Here is a 23,740-nt window from a genome sequence, read left to right as displayed (position 1 = left end):
AGACCGAGGCGCTGTGCGAAGATCAGAGGACAAGACATTGCCCAGTTCCATAAATTTAGCCGCTAAGTTAAGACTGCGTTTTAACTGCTATTCTTACAGACTAGAAATTAGTTAGGACTAATCAGTATTACTTTTCATATTTCAATTTGCCCAATCTACCTTTTTATGTTACTGATTTAAAGAAGTTATGACCAGTCTTGAAGAAAGACATAAGATGACTAACATGTAAAACTAGTCTAAGCAGTTTATGCAACTGGCCCAAGGTGTGTTTGGAAGGTTTTGAACATGGAAAGAAGTTTGTACTAGAAATGCTAACAGTAAAATTTTGTGTTTATACAATAAACAGGTGTGTGTGCATGAAGACTCGTATTTGGCTTGTTCAGTACTCAAATGTTATACCATCTATGCAATACAGTGGAATGCTGCAATAAGTTTACCATCATACCCTGTTAGTCAAACGTTTATTTTATTTTATTTATTTATTTTTATTTTTTACTGTTATACCCTCATTCTCATTGGGGGTTGAGCCCTCATTAAATGAAAATCCTAGAATCCCCCCCGGATTGGAGCGGTCATGCTTGTGAAAAAATCAGTAAGAACTGTACAGAATAAGGAACTATGTTGTGCAAAATGTTACTGTGTTCCGCACTGAGCCGTGGATTTCTTCAAATTCTTGAAGTCCTTAATTTCTGCTAAAATAATTATTGTTTCACAAGTTTTAAACACTTTCACCATCTCCCTTTTTGTCGAACAAACAGATAGTCCTGTCCCAAACTAATGCCATTTGTCGAGCCAATGATGTTATGTCGGGCCCACTTGCAGACTGCAGACACTACACACTTCGGGCCCTATTGTACACCCGGCAAGGCGCAGCGCAAGTGTTTTTGCTAGTTTCCGCCCGGCGCAGTTCTCATTTTCCTGTCCTGCGCCACGTTGTTTAAATAGCAAATGCATTTGCACTCATTTGTGCGCCCGTGGTCTAAAAAAGAGGTGTGCTCAGGCGCATTGTTGGCGCGTTGCTATTTTGAGGAACTGAAAATAGACTGCGCCATAGACCAACTCAAACCTGGTCTAAAATCTATGTCAATGGTGCAATATTTTTTTTGTTTAAAAAAAGAGCGCCTCTGGGCGGGTCCACATACAACGCGCTTTCACTTTGCTTATTACACAGAGGGAAGCGCAGCAGCACACAAACATGCCAAATATAAAAGTACAGTGTAAAAGATTATTATTGTGTACATAAAGATAAAAATCTGGCTTGTCATGTAGATGATCTGCTCGTGCGCTTTAACCACATGCACGAGCAGATACCTTTCCTCTCTAGAGAAGCGTCCAGTCTTTGCGATTGCAAATTCCGCCATGTAGTGAATCCGCCATGGTGCGAGCGCAACTGGCTCTTAAAGGGAATGAGAGATGAGACTCTCATTGGTTTACTGCACGTACACCCAAAAAACACCCATTACTCATTAAGAGAATCTGGACAACTCGTTTAGACCATGCGCCCGGGCACGCCGACCATTTTCCTGTCATTAAATTAGCAAAAGTGGATTCGGACACACCCTGAGTGCACCTGCGCCTTGCGCTTCAAACCATGCGCTTAGATCGTGAAAATAGGGCGCTTCACCTTAAATCTAATAGCTAAAAATAACATTTGCCAAATCAAATCTGGGTGTAGAACATTCTGTTAAATGAAATGCACTAAATGGCTTTTATGACAAGCAGATCATATAATAAGATGTTCCGGGGCAAGTTCCATCATGTTCTGTCATTTCTTTCCATCTGTGACCAGTGGCCAATCAGTAATTTGTTCTCACAATAGAATGAACATTCTATTCTCAAGGAAATGACATGAACATGTTTGATAGTATCTCTCAGTTTAACAACGACAGTAACTCGTAGTTCTTTAGATTTGGAGTTATGAAAAACTTTCAGACTGAACAAAATAAAAATAATTTGATTGTTGACATTAAATGGATCGTAGGACAGAAGCTCATGATACCAGCCACAAATATAAAAAATAAACATGAAGCATTATGTCATGGGAGTAAACAACCCTGATACCAAAAAAGATCTTGAAACAAATGTGGGGAATTAAAGGAATGTCAAGATAGCAGGTCACTTTTATCTAAAGTCACTGTTCTTTTTCTTGACATCACAAAAACAGACCTTTATAAATCTATTTACACAAACTGACTGTAGTGAACCTTTCAATGCATTTTGAACGTGCTTTAGGCATGAGGAATTTCCTCTCGCAGGTGTTGAACTCTTCTGACACTAAGATTTATTGCCATATTTCTGAGCAGACTCACTGCCATATTTGACAAACACACCTTCACATTTCATATTTCTTTTAAACTTCACTAGGGCCAGCTAGGGTCTGAGGATCTGTGTAATCCTCTAAATTCACTTAATAAAAGAACAGAAATGTCATGAAAAGGACAGGACTGTTTAATCTGTTCTGTCAGTGATACTAATAATCCCGCAGTGTTCATTTTCTCAGAACAATGAACTGTTCTGAGGTGGAGGGCTGGGTTCCAGGAGACCTCATTAAAGTTCTCAGCGGTGAGACCATGCAGAGGTTCTCAAATGAAGAGAACTGCTGATCTGTGGACTAATATACAGGAACAGCGTCTGGGATACAGAGTAATTCTAGTGAGACCAAAACTGATGAATAGATGAATATAAGTTAACTGATCTTAAACAGAGAGTGCGAAAACCATTTTAAAATAACGCGGTTAGAAAGTACACAGGATATGGATGTTGCCAGTAGGATTAATTATTGCTAGTTGAGATATACACACAATAAAAAACATTTTTAATAAATGACATTTTTGTGTAATTTCAGACATTTAAAGGTCCAGTGTATGAAATTTGGCTGCATCTAGCGGTGAGGTTCCAAACCAACGGCTCACTCCACCCCTCCCTTTTAAGGCAATATGGCGGCTGACGCAGAACTAAGATGTGGTCACGTTTTCAATTCTTTGTCGAAAGAGATAACATATTTACGAAATGCGCTCTGTAGAGCAGTTTGTCCATTTAGGGCTACTGTAGAAACAACATGGCAAATTCCATGTAAGGGGACCCATGGTGTATGTCATTGTAGGGTAATAAAAACATAACACTTCATTATGTAAGGTCAATTTACACCTCAGAAGACATAGTTATGTATATTGTATTGTATTTCTGTCAATATGTCCTCCAGAAAATGACACACAGCATCTTTAAGCACCTACATTTGTCATGACTTCGGTCTGATCGGCCCGGCTCTGTTGTCTGTGTGTTCGTGTGTCTGGCTGTTTTGTTTAGCGTATGGGTTTTGTTTTGACAGGTGGCCATGTGTTTACCTGTCATTGTCTGTCCTCCTGCCTCTCGTAATTATCTCAGTCCACCTGTTGCTTATTTTCTCTCTTGTTACCTTGCTATATCTTCCACGTGTTTCTCTTGCTCAGTCCGAGACTGTCCAGTTTTACTGACGCAAGTTATCGCCGCATCTTGTCTAGTCCAGTCTAGTTATAGTGAGTACTGCCGCTCTCGGCTTTTTGTTTAGTTATTCCTTTTAGTTGTCCAGCGACTCATTCAGACTCCATTGCTGCTGTGCGTATTTTCTGCTCTTCGCTGTTTTCCAGGCCGTGTCCCGTCACCATCTGCCCCTGTCTTCCTACCGGCATTCTCCAGCTCCTACAGTCTTGCCAGATTATGGGGTCAGCGGGCACAGATCCCTTGTGCACAGCCCTCACCCAGTAGAGCGCTCTCTTAGGGCAGCATGCCACTCAGCTCTCATCTACCTCCCGCAAGGACGAGTTTCTGTCCTCCCAGCTGGCCGAGCTCAACGCACGAGTCGAGGAGGTGCACCGGGAAGCCGGAGGCTCCTGGCACACGTCACCCCCTGAGCATACTCATCCTTGATTGGACCCAGAGCCACATGCCAGCAGCCCCCCTCCCTACGACGGAGATGCCAATTCATGCCGCGTGTTTTTATCTCAGTGCTCCCTGGTGTTTGCCTTGCAACCTTGTAGATATGCATCGGAGGAGTCCAAAGTTGCTTTTGTAATCACTCTGCTCACTGGTCGGTCTAGAGACTGGGGAACTGCAGTTTAGGACACTCAATCTCCCTTTTGTCAGACTTTCGAGGATTTACGCACTGAGATGATGAGGCTTTTTGACCGCTCCGTACAGGGAGACGCAGCTGCTTCACGCTTAGTCCGGCTGGCCCAGAGAGGTCGTTCAGTCACTGACTACTCCATAGTTTAGTTTAAAACTAATGACGCCGCACTGCGAGTTCAGTTTTTAGAGGTGCTTAACGACACCATTCAGGATGAGATCGCCTCTCACGAACTTCCCCGATCACTAGAAGAGATGATTGAGTTAGTATTGAGGATTGAGAGCCGCCTCAGTTTTTCGCTGCCACCGGCGCTCTCTCCGTGCCCTGTCTGGGGAACTCGCTCATGACCCTCTCTCTCCCTCCGCTACGCAGCCAGCATCCTACAGCGACGCTGAGCCCATGCAGCTGGGTCACCTCCGGCTCATCCCTGGGAGAAACAGCAACGGATTCTTAAAGGGCTGAGCATCTACTGTGGAAGACCGGGGCACATCACTGTCAACTGCCCACTAAAAGCCGATGCCCACAAGTGAGTCAGGGAGTCCTGGTGGGCATGGGGACTATGTTACATTCTCCCTGCTCTCGCACGCAACTCTCCTTCCAGCTCTGTCACGGTGACTTTGAGCAGAAATCTGTGGCCCTCTTGGACTCGGCAGCCGAAGGCAACTTCCTAGATATCTCTCTGGCCAAGCAGTGGGGAGTGCCAGCGGAGCCGCTTTCCCACGCTCTTTCTGTCTGGTCGCTGGAGGGATGCAAATGGAAAGCGTCACTCATTGCACCCTCCCGTAAGTCTGCTTATTTCTGGCAATCACCGCGAGGAGATTGTGCTGTAACGCCTGCATTCGTCACTTGTTCCCCTCGTCTTGGGGCATGCATGGTTGGTGCAGCACAACCCTCACATAGATTGGTGCTCTAATAGTGTATTAGCTGAGTCAGTCTTCTCATGCGTCTTGTCTTGATCCTGCCTCTGCTGGTTTTGTATCTTCTGTGTTGCAGGTGCCGGTGGCTGATTTGACCGGGGTCCAGGTGGAGTACTTGAGCCTGTGGCAGGTGTTCAGCAAGTCTCGGGCTGCGTCCTTGCCTCCTCACCGTACGTATGACTGCGCAATTGATCTCCTCCCCGGCACTTCTCCCCCAAGGGTCATCTTTTTTCCCTTTCAGGTCCTGAGAGAGAGGCCATGGACGTATACATTCTTGAATCGCTGAGTGCCGGCCTCATCTGTCCCTCATTCTCGCTGGCTGGCGCGGGCTTCTTTTTCGTGCAGAAAAAGGACGGCTCCCTGCATCCCTGCATAGATTACAGAGGTTTGAATGATATAACTGTTAAGGACAGGTATCCCCTTCCTTTAATGTTTTCTGCCTTTGAACGGGGCTCGGGTCTTCACTAAGTTAGACCTCCGCAATGTCTACCATTTGGTGTGAATCAGAGAGAGGGAAGAGTGGAATACAGCCTTTAATACACCCACGGGACATTTAGAGTATCTGGTGATTCTGTCTGACCAATGCTCCCGCTGTCTTTCAGGCCCTGGTTAATAGATGTAAAGTAGATCGCCTGGGGAAGGGTAGGAAGTGCCACAGGAATACCCAGCGGGTCGGTTGTTCATGCCGGTTGTGCTTCGCCCCAAGGTCCTCCGGTGGGGCCACGAATCTAAGCTAGCCTGCCATCCAGGAATTCAGAGATTGCTCGCCGCCATCCGTCAGCGATTTTGGGTCCGGATATCTGGCAGTTCGTTTTAGCTTGTTCCGTTTGTGCACAGTGCAAAATGTCTAATCTACCGACTTACGTGGTCTAATTTGTCGACAGATCGGGGCTACAGCGAGTCTGTCGTCCGGTTATCATCCCCAGTCCAACGGGCAATGCGAACGAGTCAACCAGGATCTCGGTCGAGCGCTCCGCTGGCTGACATCCCAACATCCGAGCTCCTGGTGCCAACAGCTACCCTGGATAGAATATGCCCACAATTTGAGCCCTGTTTTGGCCGCAGGTATGTCCCCTTTCGAAGCATCTATTAGTTATCAACCCACCCTTGTTTCCCTCACAGGAACCCGATGCCTCGGTCCCGACCTGGGCAGCCCTGACCTGGGCTTCCTGATGGACCAAAGCTTCGGCTGACCGTCACCGCCGACCCCCACCATGTTACATCTGTGGGCAAAAGGTATGGCTTTCCACCAAGAACCTGCCCTTCCGTGAGCCTTCTCGCAAGTTGGCTCTGTGGTTCATTGGCCCAAACAACATCGTTAAAGTCATCAGTCTGGTGGGGGTCAAACTCAAGTTACCCCACGCTCTTGGTCTGGTGCGCCCTGTTTTTCATGTTTCCAGGGTGAAACCTTTGCTCCGCTTCCATCTTAACCTGGTTGCCCCGACCTCTGCCCCCCCACCCCCTCGCCTAGTGGATGGTTTTCCTGTCTATATGGTTAGGAGATTGCAAGATGTCCATCGCCGGGGCAGGGGCTTTCAGTATTTGGTTGACTGGGAGGGCTATGGCCCGAAGGAGAGGGGCTGGTTCCCGGCTCGGGACATCCTGGACCGGTCACTGATCGATGACCTCCGTCGGCTACAAGGTAAGCCCCTCCCGAGACCGCCCGGTGGAGGGCGGGTACTGTCATGACTTTGGTCTGATCGTCCCGGCTCTGTTGTCTGTGTGTTCGTGTATCTGCATGTTTTATCTAGCGTGTGGGTTTTATTTTGACAGGTGGCCATGTGCTTACCTGTCATTGTCTGTGCTCCCGCCTCTCATAATTATCTCAGTCCACCTGTTGCTTATTTTCTCTCTCGTTAGGTTGCTATATCTTCCCCGTGTTTCTCTTGCTCAGTGCGAGACTGTCCAGTTTTACTGATGCGGGTTATCGCGGCATCTTGTCTAGTCCAGTCCAGTCTAGATATAGTGAGTACTGCCGCTCTCGGCTTTTTGTTTAGTTATTCCTTTTAGTTGTCCAGCATTTCGTTCATTTACCATCTGCTTACACCACCGCCCCTCGACTCACCAGTGCGCCTCTTCACTGGCCAGCCAGTTGGACTCTACCCCTGGCCGTGCGCACAAACTTAAAGTTTTGGATTTCTCGCCCCCTAGTGGAGTGTTTTGCTTGGCAGTACAGGATTCGGCCCCCTGCCGGGCTCATGAACTCGAACTGTATTTTTGGGATCCCGCTCATTGATGAGTCTTGTTTTTTTTTTCCTCTGATCTTTTTCTTTGTGACTTTTCTTGTAATAAATCTTGTGCCTCCATTTGATCTTTCCTGACAACATTCAGATCAAACGATTTTTAAGATAATGGTAAATATTCACTACTTGAGTGTTTTAAAGCTTTTGACCAGTAGTGTGCATATAAAACATCAAGCTTTTGGAAGGACAGCAAATGCTCATACCAGAAAGACATCCACTTCCCCATGTGCTCATCTGTGTTCAGTCTGCTCCACCTCCAGGTTTTTTTTCCTGCTCTCCACTTGCAACCTGCTCACTGGTGACTCCACTGTGAGGGATCCTGGAGTGAGAAAACACAGATACTTTGACTTTCGTATAGATGTTGTTGTTTTTGCTCCTCGCTTGTCAGTACTCCCTATAGTGTTTCAAAACTCTAAACTAGAGCTACACAAGCACCAAAAATCAGAGCAATACACGCAACAGTTAAGACTCCCAGGGCTGTTATACCAAATATTAGCACATTCAAAACATCACTTGCCCAAATGAAAATAATAATCATAAATACAATTTTCACAGAATGCACTTCACACTGTGTGTATTTCTATGGTACGCTGCAGTGCCGCATGCACATTTACCCCCCCCCAGCTCACCTCAACAAATATCACCCCCTGACTCTGCTCTTCCTCAACAGAGAGGAACTGCGTGAAATGGCTCTCTGCTATTTATAAATGTTGGAAAGGTGCCTGTAATGTAGCAACAACAACCTTTTACATTATCGTTCTGTAGAACTAGAATTTACAGGGGTCAGAAGGTAAGCATGATGGGGTGTGGCTGAATGAAGGAAGTGTCTCACAGACAGGGAAATTTACAGTGCATCCGGAAAGTATTCACAGCCCTTCACTTTTTCCACATTTTGTTGTTATAGCCTTATTCCAAAATGGATTAAATTCATTATTTTCCTCAAAATTCTACAAATACCCCATAATGACAACGTGAAAGAAGTTTGTTTGAAATCTTTGCAAATTTATTAAAAATAAAAACGAAAAAAGCACACGTACATAAGTATTCACAGCCTTTGCCATGACACTCAAAATTGAGCTCAGGTGCATCCTGTTTCCACTGATCTTCCTTGAGATGTTTCTACAACTTGGAGTCCACCTGTGGTAAATTCAGTTGATTGGACATGATTTGGAAAGGCACACACCTGTCTATATAAGGTCCCACAGTTAACAGTGCATGTCAGAGCACAAACCAAGCCATGAAGTCCAAGGAATTGTCTGTAGACCTCCGAGACAGGATTGTATCGAGGCACAGATCTGGGGAAGGGTACAAAAAAATTTCTGCAGCACTGAAGGTCCCAATGAGCACAGTGGCCTCCATCATCCATAAATGGAAGAAGTTTGTAACCACCAGGACTCTTCATAGAGCTGGCCGCCCAGCCAAACTGAGCCATCGATGAAGTCTTGGTTAGAGCGGTGACCAAGAAGCTGATGATCACTCTTGTTGAGCTCCATGATACATGGAGATGGGAGAAACTTACAGAAAGACGAACATCACTGCAACACTCCACAAATCTGGGCTTTATGGCCGAGTGGCCAGACTCAAGCCTTTGCTCAGTGAAGACGCATAAAACTTGAAATATGCAAAAACGTACTTCAACGAATCTTTCAAACTGTCAGAAACAAGATTATCTGGTCTGATGAATCTCAGTTTCATGCATCATGTCTGCAGAAAACCAGGCACTGCTCAACACCTTTACAATACCATCTCAACAGTAAAGTGTGGTGGAAACAGCATCATGATGAGGGGGTGTTTTTCAGCTGCAGGGACTGGTGCATTTGTCAAAGTAGAAGAAAAGCTCAATGGCACAAAATACAGAGCTAATGATCATGAAAACCCAGCCAAGAACCTTCAGAACCTCGGACAGGGCAGAAGGTTCATCTTCCAACAGGACAATGACCCTAAGCACACAGCCAAGATAACAAAGGAGTGGCTACAGGACGACTCTGTGAATGTCCTTGAGTGGCCCAGCCAGAGCCCAGACTTGAACTCATGGAACATCTCTGGAGAGATCTGAAAAAGGCTGTGCACCGACGCTCCCCATCAAACCTGATGGAGCTTGAGAGGTCCTGCAAAGAAGAATGGGAGAAACTGCCCAAAAATACGTGTGACAAGCTTGTAGCATCATACTCAAAAAGACTTGAGGCTGTAATTGGTGCCAAAGTTGCTTCAACAAAGTGTTGAGCAAAGGCTATGAATACTTATGTACATGTGCTTTTTTTTGTTTTTTATTTTTAATAAATTTGCAAAGATTTCAAACAAACTTCTTTCATGTCACAGACACGAATAGCAACGCTATACCAGCTTGTTTCCAACATAGGCTACTTGTGTGTGTGTGTATTTACTGTATAGCCTACGGCGTAATATACTCTCCGTTTTCCCGCTGTCCCGAGGTCTGCTGCCGTGTCTCGTACCATCCCCGGAAGACAGAAGTGGCAGCCGCGCAGCTTGAAACGGAGCTCTGAATACACCGTATATATCATTTACACACAGAAAGGAGATTGTATAGTGTTGCTAATAGCTGATGTCAGTAAACACGCTATTTAGAGCGCAGACCAAAGAAATGACGCGCTGTCACTTTCAGCCGAACCAACCCAAATAGACGAGAACGATGTAATTCGTCGCTTTTGATTATAGTAACTTCGGCCTACTTATGTGATTATTTTATGTGTCTGTGACATGAATAAACAAATGATGTGTTTAAAAACACCGTTAGAGTCTGTGTGTGTGCGTGTGCGCGCGCGAGTGAAACCCGCCACAGCTCAAGTACAAAAGCTTGTGTAATTTTACAAATGTCCTCTGCTTATACTTTCACATATAAGATCATTAATCGTTTTAACCGCGGTTTACTTCCCACCGCTGCCTCGATTTCAACATGGCTGGTATCAAATCTGTAACATGCTCATCCTCCCCGTTATACGTGTTGTGTGAAATCTGCCCGCACCGGGGCTATTTTTAAATTGCAGGCTTATTAAAACAATGGGCGGGAAACTATAGAGATATCCAAATGTGGAAGCCACTTCCCAGCTAACACAGTTACGTTGTGACTACATACCTGGACCGGACCATATTCGTTGCCACGACATACCATAATAACGTTCCAGCTTTCCCTATTCAATCTTTTGTCCTCGTTCTAAAAAACAATTCCGTAAACACACCGTCTCAAGAAATATCTGTATATACACAAACAACTCACAACAATTATGCTGTGCATAACCCTCTCACTAGGGTTGAGCCTTGTGGTGATGATAACATCATTTTAGAAAATATACAGATTGGCTATACACACGAAAACACAAGGGTGTCGTTTTCAGACTTATCCACTTTGGGACCCACTTTCAAAAATAGTGCTTTTAGGCTCCCAAAAAGAAGGATCCGTCTGGACGAAACACTGATACGATACAACATTTTTACAAATAGAGCTAAACATTTCTCCATGTGGACAGGCTCTTAGCCATAAAGCCACTAATTAGACCCGCCCCTTGTCAGCTTCCTGCTTTCCATATGGGCTGCCCTGTGAACTTGCAAAATGATTGACAGGCACATACTCATATGTTTATTTTCAGTTAAAGGTGCAGTTTGTAACAATTTTGCAGTAGAATATCCAAAAACAACTAAGCTAGTGTTATATATTTTGTTCAGCTGAGTACTTACAATATCTCAAATGTTTCCAACTACTTATAAATCGTGAGAAAATCGCCATTCTAAACATAGGGCTGTGTAGTCCCCTGTCAATGGCGTTCCCCTTTGTTACCGCCTTTACTGACGTAGAAACAGCATGACAACAGTGTCATGGACAAATGCGGAAGTAGTGTCTAGCGTCTAGCAAGCCACTAACTTGTTTGGAGCAGTCACTTATTTATGGACCACAATTATTCGCAACGATTATAAAACTTTACCTCATCTACTAACATGATTTCTCATTCCCGTCTGATTGATGGCCATCAGCAGTGGAGTTGAAGACAAAAGATCCCATCATTCCATGCTCCTTCACAGCATCATCAAGCTACGGCATTGTTGTTGTTTTGATCGTGCGCCCTCTATCGGTGTTTTTTTACAAACTGCACCTTTAATAGTCTAGTGTTGTCACAGAGACGTTTGATATTTCAGGATATCTATTTCACTTAGATTGTGTAACATTTTCCGCGTGCCATTACATAAAAATTGCTTACAGCAACTTTAATTTATGACTAACTTGTAGTTTGGCAGTCACACCTTGCATTGCTCAAAACATTTGATGTAATTATTAGATATGTCTCGAGTACTTTCCACCAACTGGCAAAACAAAGGGAAGCACTTAATTTGTCCCCACAGGCACCATCTTAATTTAGATGAAAATCTGTATGAATCAGTTAGAAATTAATAATGAAAATCAAACAGCAGTGTAGGTGAAAGGCTGAATGCAGCCGCATTTATTATGTATGTCTTCACAAACTGCCTCTTATGAAGTCCATTCTCATCTTTAAATGTTGGAAATTTATTCATTGCTCTTTCATTTTAGAGTGAGAGAAATATTAAAGAATTTTATCCCCCTTTGAAAGACGCATTGTTTAGACCTGTTTATTTATTGATAGTTCCATTTATTTCTTCTGCTATTCTCACAATGGGCAGATTCACAGATTCACACTTTGTGTGTGGCTGAGAGTCGCTCAAGCCCTGCAACTCTATTAGGATGTCAATGATTTTATTGGAATTTGAGCTCATTTTTTTTCTCTCAGTTTGATTATTTTCATCTCTGAGGAAAACAATGGGGGATACCATTATGTGCCAACATGAAGGAGAGTAAAAGGGGTTAAAAAACAACACAGAGAAAGGGTTGAGGGAATCTGCTGTCATCTCTTAAGAATGTGTTTATCTCTCAGCTAAACTCTAAACTGAGATGCTTTTAAAGTTTGTCTAGAACCGGTGACCTTCTTAGGAAACTTGTTTGAAAAAGTGACAGATCAAGTGAAGCAAGAGGGTTAACAATTCACAGATTTTTGTTGTTGTCAAAGGTTCATTATGGGTTTTCTAAAAATGGCTAGTCTGAGTAAACAGGAGTCCATTATTGTAATGCTGTGGATTTCCTTGGAAGGTACTACCAAAACAAGGCTAAATACAGGTGGTGTTTGTTGACATTAGTTAAATCCTCAATATAGAAACACCCAGTCATTATAAGTTGTTCTTAGCCTGGGGTCCTGTGTAAAGAATTTAGAAAAAAAAGTTTGCTGTAATCCAAACGATATCACGATCCCAATACACTATTTTGTACAATTAAACAGCAGGAATATTGCATATATTAAGACACATCTGAAAAACATTTACCAATGCAATTTCCTAATTTAGGAAAGACAACCAGACTGCAAATATAAATGCACACAGAGCATGAATGAGTGTTCCAACTCATATCCAAGAGCGGATATTTCCCAGGTATCCTGAGAATGGTGGAGGAAATGACTCGACCATCTGTCTACTAGTCTAGCAGATTTACACACGTATCTCTCTCAACAACAGTTGAAGAAACTAGGGCAACCCCTCACACTTGTTTATACAGCCACTGTCTCTAACTCTCTCTTTCCTTTCCTGCTTGGGTCCATCACTGTCTTTATATTGGCACACAGCCCCACTTCCACTTTCAAACATTCAACCACCCCCCTGAGATCTCTCACTATACCTCTCTCTGTCTGTATTTTGTCTATTTCATGGCTTGAAATGTCTCTTGCATTTCATGATGTGCACCATCCATGATGTCATTATACTCCAATGGTCTCCAAACTCGCCCGTGAGCACCTGTTAGTAAACACAAAGCCTGTTAATCAACCACAGGGCACATGCTATACATTAAAATCTTGTTATATGTGTTTTAAATCAATGACATGTTAGCATAATGTATTAAATACAGAGGTTGGACAACGGATATGAACAGAGGGGGAACTAGGTGATATCTTTTAATAAGATGATTTGCCTCTAACACAGCTTTCATTCATAAAATGCATAAAAAGCATTCATAAAACTTTTGAATAGTTTATTGTCATGATTCTGTCGCATCTTGTCATGTTTCTGTGGGTCTAGTGGCGGGATCGTGACAGAACCCCATGTTTCATGTGGAGAGAGATATTTTGGCATGGTGGCCTGTCATACTCTCCGGTCTCGTCTTTGTCCCCGCCCTCTCGTTTCCCCATTATTGATGGTTAATGTTTTCATTCCCCGCACCTGTTCCTTCTTGATTTATCCCCTTTATAATGCCCTTGTGTTTTCTGTCCTGTGCTGGTTTATTGTTATCTGTCATTCGTTTCATGTGGTGAGTTCCTGTTTGAGGTCAATGTAGTTTAGTCCAGTTATATGTACCTGATGTCAGTGTTTATCTTTAGTCTTGTCCAGTGTAGTTTAGTCCGTGTTCCTGTAACTCCGCCATGTTCTACCTTGTCCTTTGTATTTTGCTCCCTCGTGGGTTTTTGTTTTGTCTTTTGTTAATAAATGTCTTGTTAACCCCTTACCTGCTGTCTGCGTTTGGGTCCTCCTTTCCTGTGTTTCCGTGTCTGCCTCCATATATCATGACAGTTTATACTTTATAGTGTAATGTTTTATCTATCAGAACATCTATTAGTTGCTTCAGAGAGGTTAATCTTCTTCTCGCTCCTGTCATAATGGTTCACAGTGTTGCTCTTTAAACACTCAACAGTTGGGCTGTGAAGGTTACGGATTCTATTGATAAATGGACTACCACTATTTGTCTTTGGAAATCTGACAAGTCACCCATCTCACCAATTTCTGTGCTAAACACAACTTATTCTGGCACACTTTGTTCGAAATTGTGTTTTGGCATTCAACCTAGACAATATATACAGTTGTAGTAACAAAAGATAACCACAACATATATTTTCACAGTTGATATTGACCTCTATAACAATGCGTGTTCAACCCCTGTAACATTCAAAGATTATGTTGCTAATAGTTCTCATAAGCAAATATTGAGTAACAAGTTCCTCTCTCCTTTGTATCTCTCTCTATTACACACATACACATTACAGTTATAGAAACTTATAATAATCAAAATAATCAACACTTTTCCATAATCATCACATTTGCCAGCCAATTAAACTCAAGAATTAATCTATTCCAAAGAACTCTGAAAAACAATTAATTAGCCAGCAAATCAAATGAGTTATTATTCTTTGGACCAGTACTATAGCAGTAGTGTGTTAATGCCTTAGGCATTAAGTAAAGAAACGGCAATAGGTATTCTTCTATAGCCCTCCAGATCCCTTCAGGTACATCTCATGCATGATAAGCCTAGAAACATCTTTTCTAGCCTTTGGTTGTTATTAAGGGCCATGGGGTTAAGCTTCCCTGAAATGCCTTTGTTCATTTTGATAATGTTCATTTGCATATAGTGCCATATGTATCTTCAGTATCAATGCGAAGCACTATAGGGACCCGAAAGCTCCAGAGAATTCCAAAAACATGCCTAAACCGGCGGAGCGTAATAAAGTCGTTTTCAGGTGTCCCATTTACATTGCATTGTACTTTTACAACATGCACTGCATAACTGCGAATTCTTCACAGAAGTGAGCAATAAATATACAACAGTCTAAAACCAGAAAGCTTGGTTATTGAACTGACCAAATAAAAAGAAACAAAATGTGTGATTGGATGGACCACATCTGAAAGCTGTGGCAAATGATGTCACCTGTCATCATAAATTTTATTTATTTATACATTTAAAAGCACAAGAGAGTCTCCACACCTGTAAGTGTCTAACCCATGAGGCAGATGATAGTTGCAGTGGTAATTCAGGTTTTACAAACAACCTCCCTCCCATAAGACACATCCACATGCCCCCTCATTTCTCGGAGGAGTTCAGCTCCCACAGTCAGAGGACCAAGGCAGAGATACACACGCCTACAGTGAGACACAGTGCCTGTGATGTTGAGCCAATATGAACCAAGCTACAGTGCCAATTACACACAATTTGAAAACCAAAGCATCCACATCAGTATTCACGGATGGCCATGTCTCCAGAGCATATTCTAGCATTACTCTTTTTTTCAGCAGTGCCCTTTATAACTTTGGCAGCATGCTTTGGATTTCCAAAAGGCGGGGGTGTTGGAATTTTTTTACGTTTTGAAGATAAAAAGAAAGTAAACAGTAGATTTATATGAACCTATCCACATGCAGATAAGTGAACTGAGGTTGTGTAAGTTTACTCCCCAGAAATCCCTATGTTAATTTTTCCTATTTATCTTACATATTTCTTGTGTTTTTATTTATCATTCTCCAAATCAGTGCATTAAAAGTGTTAAAACCATTTCCACAATCGAAACACAAGCGAAACTGTCCAAAACAGGATATACACATTTTGGGGATTGTAAATATGTGTGTGTTCAGACCCATGTCTGTCTCTGTGGCCACATAATTTGACATGTAAAACAGTCTGTTTGATATGGACAGGCAAGATAGATCTACTTCTCTTGACAGAGTTCCTGGTTGTTTCTTTAATTTAAATGTCCACGCTTTTCTAACAAGACTTAACAACAACAGAATTACAATATTGGTTATCTTGCAGACAAAGATAATGGTTACATGTGTTTGACACATGTCTGTCCCTGTGGCCACATACTGTATTTAATATGCATACTAACTGTATACCAACATTTTTCAAAATATCTTTTTTTTGTTCTGCAGAAAAAAGAACAGCATACAGGTTTGAAATGACAAAAGGATGAGTAAATAATAAGAATAATTTATTTTGGGGTGAACTATCCCTTTAAACTGTCAAAGTTATCCTACCAAAACTGCGTTTCTTTTTTTTACCTTTGGTGAAATCCCTACTGTCTCTTAAAGTGTGTATGTGTATTTAAGGGAGTCTCCAAAGATTTGCTCAGGGGCCTTATAAAACCACAGTCAAGCCCTGATTATCTACTCAGTGTCCAGTTGCTTAAGGCAATAAATCTGGATTTTGGCTATTCCCAACCATGTGAGGTTAAATTATTTGTGAATTTATTTACTCATTCATGTTTTTGAACATTTTGTAACATCTTAATTTGATTGTGTACAATACACTTATATTTGTAAACCAAAAATGTATGTAACCCCACTGTGTTTTCACTACATAAATAATTTTCATTGAGAAACTAGGCAGGGGAGTTCTAACTCCCAGCATGCTTTGCATTGGACTGAATGGTGAGAGTAGCTAGTTTCTGTGCAAGATGACAAAAGGAAAACTTGTGTTTAGTGTTTTGTTATATTTATTAAAAGATTATGTCGGCGTTTTCAAAACACTGCAAAGCACATTTAGCATGCAAACTTTTGCTAATGCTAGCTATAGTTTACTGAAAGATCACAGTAAAATCGCCAGTGTTAAAAAAGTCAAATTAACACTCACAGTGTATATTGTGAGTGTTACACACTTTCAAAGTGTGGATTATACAGTATATACACTGTGAGAGTTAATTTGACCTTTTTTAACACTGGTGATTTTGCTGTTACGGCAGTTTGACATGTCATTTCACTTGCCTTTACTACATTTAGTACAGTTTAAAATCTGTTTCAATTGTTGTTTGAAGTGATTTAAACTCATAATTTTAAGTGTCGTCTGACTGATTCTCCAGGCACTCACAGGTGGCAAAACCTACTTGTGCTACTAATGCTCCTCATCATAAACCACATGCAGGAGCCCTATTCATGTGTCACAATCCCACTTTAACCCATCATCTTATTTTCCTCCCACTCATCCAAAGTGATGTTCAGAAGAAGCCCACAAGTTCAATTCTCCTCTGACCTAATGTCTTTACTGACCTTTGCTACAGTATTATGTCTGCAGACACATCACAACCACATTTTACCTTATCTCCACCCGTTCAAAAAACAATGGATGACCATCGCCCTCTAATCCCCACATTGTAGCACCGCTCTAAGCATTTCATGGCCATCAGAGAGATAATATGGATTGATTCCTCACTAGTGTTTAATAATTCTGGCATAAGTCCCTGGCTTCTGGAGGACCTGTTTGAATACATTTTGACGTCTAAAGGATTTCAGTGATGTTAGGACAACAAACAGATGATTCTGCTCACATCCACATCTTTTACTTATTAAAGCATTTAAGAGCCGGCCACAGGTCTGACTCTCAAGAAGCAAAGTCAATACAACTAATACCAACATTACCTAGACATTGTGTAAGGGTTTGCCAAATTCACAAAGTAAAGTTAAAATACTGCAAGTGATTGGACTTGCAATGCACCAATTCATTGCATACTTTTAAGTTTGATTTATGAGCTTAATTAATAAACAAATATGAACATAAACAAAAAAGAAAAACAAAAAGAAAGAGTCTCACTGTTTATGTCTGTGTTGTTAGTCCTGTATGGCAGTCAGCATAAATACAGCGCAGCTTTAACCTTACTCTCCTGGCCAGGCAGCTCATTGGTTGGGAGTCAGTTGTGATGTCATCTCAGAATGTTATAAGGGCTCTGACAAATAGCCTGGGAGCCACATTCAACGTAAAACAGCTCAGCAGAGTAACAGCGATGTGTGTGAGAGGTGCCGTAGTGACATAGAGGAAGCAAAAGAAAAAGAGAGAGCGAGAAAGCACTAAAAGACACAATGAAGGGGAATCTACTTGTTCAGAGCAGCCCGATAGACATTTAAAGAACATACAAAACTTTGCATGGGAGAAGTGGAGGTGGAAGACTTTGAAGGTTTGTACAAAAATTGACAAAATGTAATGTTTTTTTAATAATAGTAATTATTCAAAAACTTAAATTGCTTGTGCACACTAACACTTGTTGAATTACTTTCGTTAGCCTATAGGCAGTATCAGTAAACAAATATTATGCTCTGTTCATGTTTTCTCTTAACTCTGTCAGATAATGGGAAGCAAAACGTCTCTTGCATGTGCAAACATCTCATATGGTTCAAACCACTCAGCATCAGACTTCACCAGCAACGAAGAACGGGTGGTGCTGGGCACTGTCATGTCTCTACTGGTCCTGACTATTGTCTTTGGCAACGTGTTGGTGATTACAGCCATCGCCCGCTTCCAACGGCTTCAGAATGTCACTAACTGCTTTATTACGTCACTGGCGTGCGCTGACCTGGTCATGGGATTAATAGTGGTGCCCTTTGGTGCTATTTACATTATTCAAAACCAGTGGTACTTTGGCAGGTTTTGGTGCGATTTCTGGACAGCCACAGATGTTTTATGTGTCACCGCCAGCATTGAGACACTATGTGTCATTGCTCTGGATCGCTACCTCGCTATCACTTCACCCTTCCGCTACCAGTCCATGCTGACGAAATGCAGGGCTCGTGTGGTGGTGCTCCTAGTGTGGGTCATCGCTGGGCTGACTTCCTTCCTGCCGATTTACACGAAGTTGGGGAATTCTGTCGAAGGGGAAGCAAAAAATCGCATTAATAACACCTCATGCTGCGAATTTGACGTCAATCCCACTTATGCCATCACCTCATCCATCATCTCCTTCTACATCCCGCTGGTCATCATGGTTTTCGTCTACAGCCGCGTCTTTCAGGAGGCGAGAAAGCAGCTGAAGAAGATCAACAAAACTGAAGGCAGATTCCATGCTCAAAATGTTAATGGCAAAAATCTGTCAAGTGACGAAGGTGCCATGGGCGGCCACTGTGAAGTGAGGACCGTCAAGAAGCCCAAGTTCTGCCTGAAGGAACATAAGGCTTTGAAGACCCTGGGCATCATCATGGGTGTCTTTACACTGTGTTGGCTGCCATTCTTTGTACTAAACGTGGCATCCCATAAGATGGGCAACATCGATTTGACGTTGAAAATTTTAAACTGGATAGGCTATGCTAACTCAGCCTTCAATCCACTCATCTACTGTAGGAGCCCAGAGTTCAGGTATGCTTTTAAGGAGATCCTGTATCTCAATAGGTCACGCTACCCTAACGCAAGGCCGGTCAATGGATATAAATACAGTGGGCATAGCTGGCAAAGTGACCACAGAGGACGGAGCAAAGGCAGTTCAGAGGACAGTGAGCCAGCGGAGGGGAACTTAGAGAAAGAGTTGGCTGTAGACAGAACAGACTCGAATGGGAACTGCAGTAAAAACTAAGCGTCTTGTAATTCACATGGCAAGTCCTGACACATTCCACTGTGACTCCTCATAATGTCGCTTAAAGACAGGTTACAAATAAGGGAGCATGTTAGAAGAGTTTGTGTAAAAAAGGGATATTTTTCTCATCTACCTCATAATGTATTGTTTTCTATTTCACTTGCTCTGTCGTATCATTTTACCATGAACTTAAAGGGACAGTTCACCCAAAAATCATTTACTCACCCTCAAGTTGTTCCAAATCTGTATAAATATCTTTGGTCTGCTGAACAAAGAGAAAGATATTTGGAAGAATGCTCGTAACCAAACAATTCTTGGCCCACCATTGATTACCACAGTTGGAAAAACTGCTTTATTTCTTTGTTCTGTTTAACACAAAAGAATATATTTTGAAGAATGTAGGAAAGCCGTTCTGGGGCACTTTTGACTAACATTGTTATTTTCCTACTATGGTAGTCAATGGGGTCCAAGAACTGTTTTGGTTACAAGATACAGATTTGGAACAAATGATCACAAAATTTTTAATTTTTGGGTGAACTGTCCCTTTAAGGGTAGTTTACAAAAAAAAACTGAAAGCAGAAATCAAACAGCAGCAAAAAATAAATATTTGATTAAATTAAGCTTAATGAATGAATAAAAATGGTTACCAATTCTGTTTTTGTTAAGCAAACATGTTCACAGATAAAAATGTTCAACAAAACTACTTCTCTACAAGAAAAAATACATAATACATTTTTAATGCAGGCATTTAGCACTTTCCACCCCACGGGTTTATGCCACTTGGCAATCATTCCTCCAAACATCATTTGAACTGAAGTACAATTTCTTAGTCTGAGATCATTCTCATGATCTGTTTTAACACCACTTTCATTAAACAAAGCATCTTTTTATACTTCTGAGATATAGCACTCACAAAGAGCCAGTTTTACTCTTTGAAAGGTCATTGTGACAAGGAGAGTGGGACGAGGGCCGTGAGGGAATGGCGCAAGTCCACGGTGCAAGGGAGGTGACGCGAGTGACAATGAGCGTCAGCTGTGCGTTGCACCGGTCTCGCATCTCTCAGGGAGGAGCTACGGAAGCAAAAAAGAAGGAGCGACAGCAGTGAAGGACGAGAGAGAACCAGGCAACGCGCAGCTGTCGCGCATTATCACTCACGGCACTCGTCCCGCTCTCCTTGTCACAGTCATTTCAATTGATACATTCTGCAATGCAATAAAACCAAAATGACACCAATCTATTTTTTTTACCACAGCTCTTTTAATTCTGTTTGAATATAAAAGATACATACTTTATCATACACTCTAGAAAATGACACACCTGACAACCCAAAGTGGAAGCACCTCTTGCCACAGCAAAAGAGGAAGAAATTGTGCATGGTCACAACAGCTTGTTTCAGGAAACTGCGGGTGTATGGTTTTGTCTTACAGTCTTGTGACTGCTAAAGCTGAGCGTCCTTAGATGGAAGTCGCTATACATCACCACTTCATTTCTTTCTGCAGTATTTTAACAGCGTACAATATAAACACAAATCTCTTGGTTATATGCATGTACGATAACAGAACTTCTCCGGTGGCCTGTTTTGATCTGCCTGTCGTTTTGGGTCTCGCTGCCAGATCTTTGCTATTCACCCTGGGAATGTTCTTAACATTTTTAGTCCATCAAGCCACCATATAAATACTTCAGATTTGGTGTTTATCAAAGGACATTACATGACTCCCTCCCAAAAACGTTATCTAGCAAGATAAATAAATTAGGAAGTATTAAGTTTCCTGTCTGCAAGCAATAATAGGTCCAGCTAATGCATGCAGTTCAAAGCACACAGAAATCTGTCCGTTCCCCCCTGACTCAGATTTCTGACCTATAGGCGTTTAATCCAATGTTCCATGCACATCAAATCCTGGAAGAGTGGTGAATAGTTTCAATACTTGTCAGTGTTTGTGAACTATTCATTTTAGGGCAAGTGGTTCTTTGTTACTGTGCTGCTTGCTTACGCCGTTGAAACTGTGACATCTTGTGGCTTTGTGTTCTTGTTTGCTTGAGCATGTTTTGTGTGTGCCGAGCAAAATGCTTTGAAGGTTGCAGACATTTCTACCTGTTTACTTCCACTGCTACAATGTTGTGATATAAGAACAAAAATTCTGCTTTATGGAAACATTACACCAAGTAAGTTTAAAAATAGCTTTGCAAACACACTATCAATATACATCTAATCTTTCAAAGACCACAGGCATTACTATATTACTGTTCCTTAAGAAACGTGTGTGTGTCATTGTTCTTGGTGTGAATCGATTTGTTAACAGTGCACTCTTCTGGTAAAGTGTTTCTCTGCAGGTATAGCTCACAGTAATCACCTGTGTTTAACATCTTGTGCTAAATCGTCCTTATTGAAATATTTGTGCAAACTTTGACATGACTGTAGCATTGTAACATACTGTTAGTAGTTTATATGAATTCGTAATTGTCTGTGGACATGCTTCTGTCAAGTTTACAAATATCAATGTCTTTCTGTAAGACATGTTTTCCAGTCAATTGGCATGTTAAAGGGACCGTTCAACCAAAAATTTTAATTCTTCATAATTTATTCACCCTCATGTCATTCCAAACCTGTATGACTTTCTTTCTTTTGCAGAACACGAAGATATTTTTAAGAACATAAACAAACAACATCAGCCCCCATTGAGCTCTATTGTACGGACACAAAACCACTGAGACATTTCTTAAAATATCTTCTTTTGTGTTCCACAGAAGAAAGAGTCATACACGGGTTTACAACCACATGAGGGTGAATAAATGATGACAGAATTTTCATTTTTGGGTGAACTATGCCTTTAAGAGTCATGAATTGCACCTTAATTTTAGTAATCAAAGAATGTTGTGGGGCTTCTGAATCGGGTCTCCACACATGTATGATGCTGTATAGTATCAGTAGCATCATATGGGCTATATACACATCATATTGATGTTAGTCCCAGCATTGAATGTGCACAATTTCTTTACACTGAACATTTTACACCTGAAAAGTTGAGTACGTTGTTGAAATTTTACACCTGAAAAGTTGAGTATATTCTTAAAAAATGTCCAAAATTGACAAAAGGGTGCCGCAGCCCCTCTTGGTGACTGCCATGTTAAAATCGCTGGCCCAAATTAAATGTAATAATTATTATTTCTGAAATGGCATTTGCAATTGAAAACATCTGCTTTTGTGAGATGTTGCATCACATCAGCCAACAAAATCAAAAAATGAAGTTGTGTCTGTACAGCTCAAAAGGAAACAAATTTGGGCAGGCCTGGTTATGTTCTGATAAACCTTCAGTGCCACATGTAAACACTTCGGAAAACATGTTTTGCTGTAAAAATTCACCTTGAAGGAGACAAGATGACGCATTTGAGAGTACAGACACAATGTGGACTCTCACTGTTACATGCAGATGTGATGACAAATCTTAATATTGCTTTAATGACATTTTTAAACCTGTTTAAAAACTCTGTGAATACACAAAGGCACATTAACGCTCAATGGCCAAAAGTTACCTTTTAATTTATGGCATGTGTATATAACGCTGTACCAGTTTGATGTTTACTTGGATCCCTTTAAGCTACTGTCGCACAAGATTTATCACTGTTTTGTTGAACTTGGAACATGTGGAATTATATTTGTTGTTTATTGGTATTTATAAAATACAAGTGTCATGTCATTTGTATTCTGTAATAAATTGTGTATTTAATTCATGCCTCAAAGTGATGGATCTTTTTTGATGTGTGAATGAAAGCACTCAAATTAATTCTCAAAATGTCTTTGAAACAAAAACATTTTTCATGCTACTTAAGAGAGCACATTTAAAATGCTTTTTTCAACCCGTGCATATGAATGTGTATAGGCCCACTACTTGTATAAAGCATTTAACAAGGTTTTAACATTGCTACAGCGATATAAGATTCAGTTCCCAAGAGGCCTCTTCTTTGTACATCATAGGGCATCAGAAGGCAATGCCCTCACCGTGCAAAAGTAAATCAATCCGTTCATCACGAGTATGATTTGTGTCCATCTGTGCTGCGTAGCAAACATCCCCTTAAGAATTGAACTTTATCGTTTGCATGCGTTGCTGCAACCGAGTCATTTCTATTTCAGTCTGGGAAAGAGCCCCTGCAGCATGTGATTGGAATAGACTGTGATATTGTAAAATGTTTCCATTCCGACCAAAGGCTTATTACTATGAGATTCCATTAGAATTCATTCTCATTCATCTCATAACCAGAACCAAAGTGCCGCTAGGATACAGTAAATTAAGAGCCATATAAATGTCTAGGTTCTTGGCCCAAGCCTTGCAAAAAACTCTTTATATAGAAAGAGTGGAGAGTGGAACTGTATAGCAC

The 23,740-nt window shown here is 41.6% G+C and overlaps 1 protein-coding gene across 1 annotated transcript; it reads left to right on the top strand.

Annotated features, from left to right (window-relative positions):
• Nucleotides 1-17,790: 17,790 nt before the first annotated feature.
• On the top strand, nucleotides 17,791-22,420 carry adrb2a (adrenoceptor beta 2, surface a). The gene is made up of 2 exons (XM_057350205.1): nucleotides 17,791-17,980; nucleotides 18,149-22,420. Exon 2 carries the CDS (start codon nucleotides 18,152-18,154, stop codon nucleotides 19,364-19,366), a length of 1,215 nt encoding a protein of 404 aa, XP_057206188.1. The 5' UTR covers nucleotides 17,791-17,980; nucleotides 18,149-18,151; the 3' UTR covers nucleotides 19,367-22,420.
• Nucleotides 22,421-23,740: the final 1,320 nt, after the last annotated feature.

The sequence above is a fragment of the Triplophysa rosa genome, linkage group LG13, assembly GCF_024868665.1.
Source record: "Triplophysa rosa linkage group LG13, Trosa_1v2, whole genome shotgun sequence".
In the NCBI taxonomy this organism is placed as follows: Eukaryota; Metazoa; Chordata; class Actinopteri; order Cypriniformes; family Nemacheilidae; genus Triplophysa; species Triplophysa rosa.
This window is presented reverse-complemented; position numbering and strand designations above follow the sequence as displayed.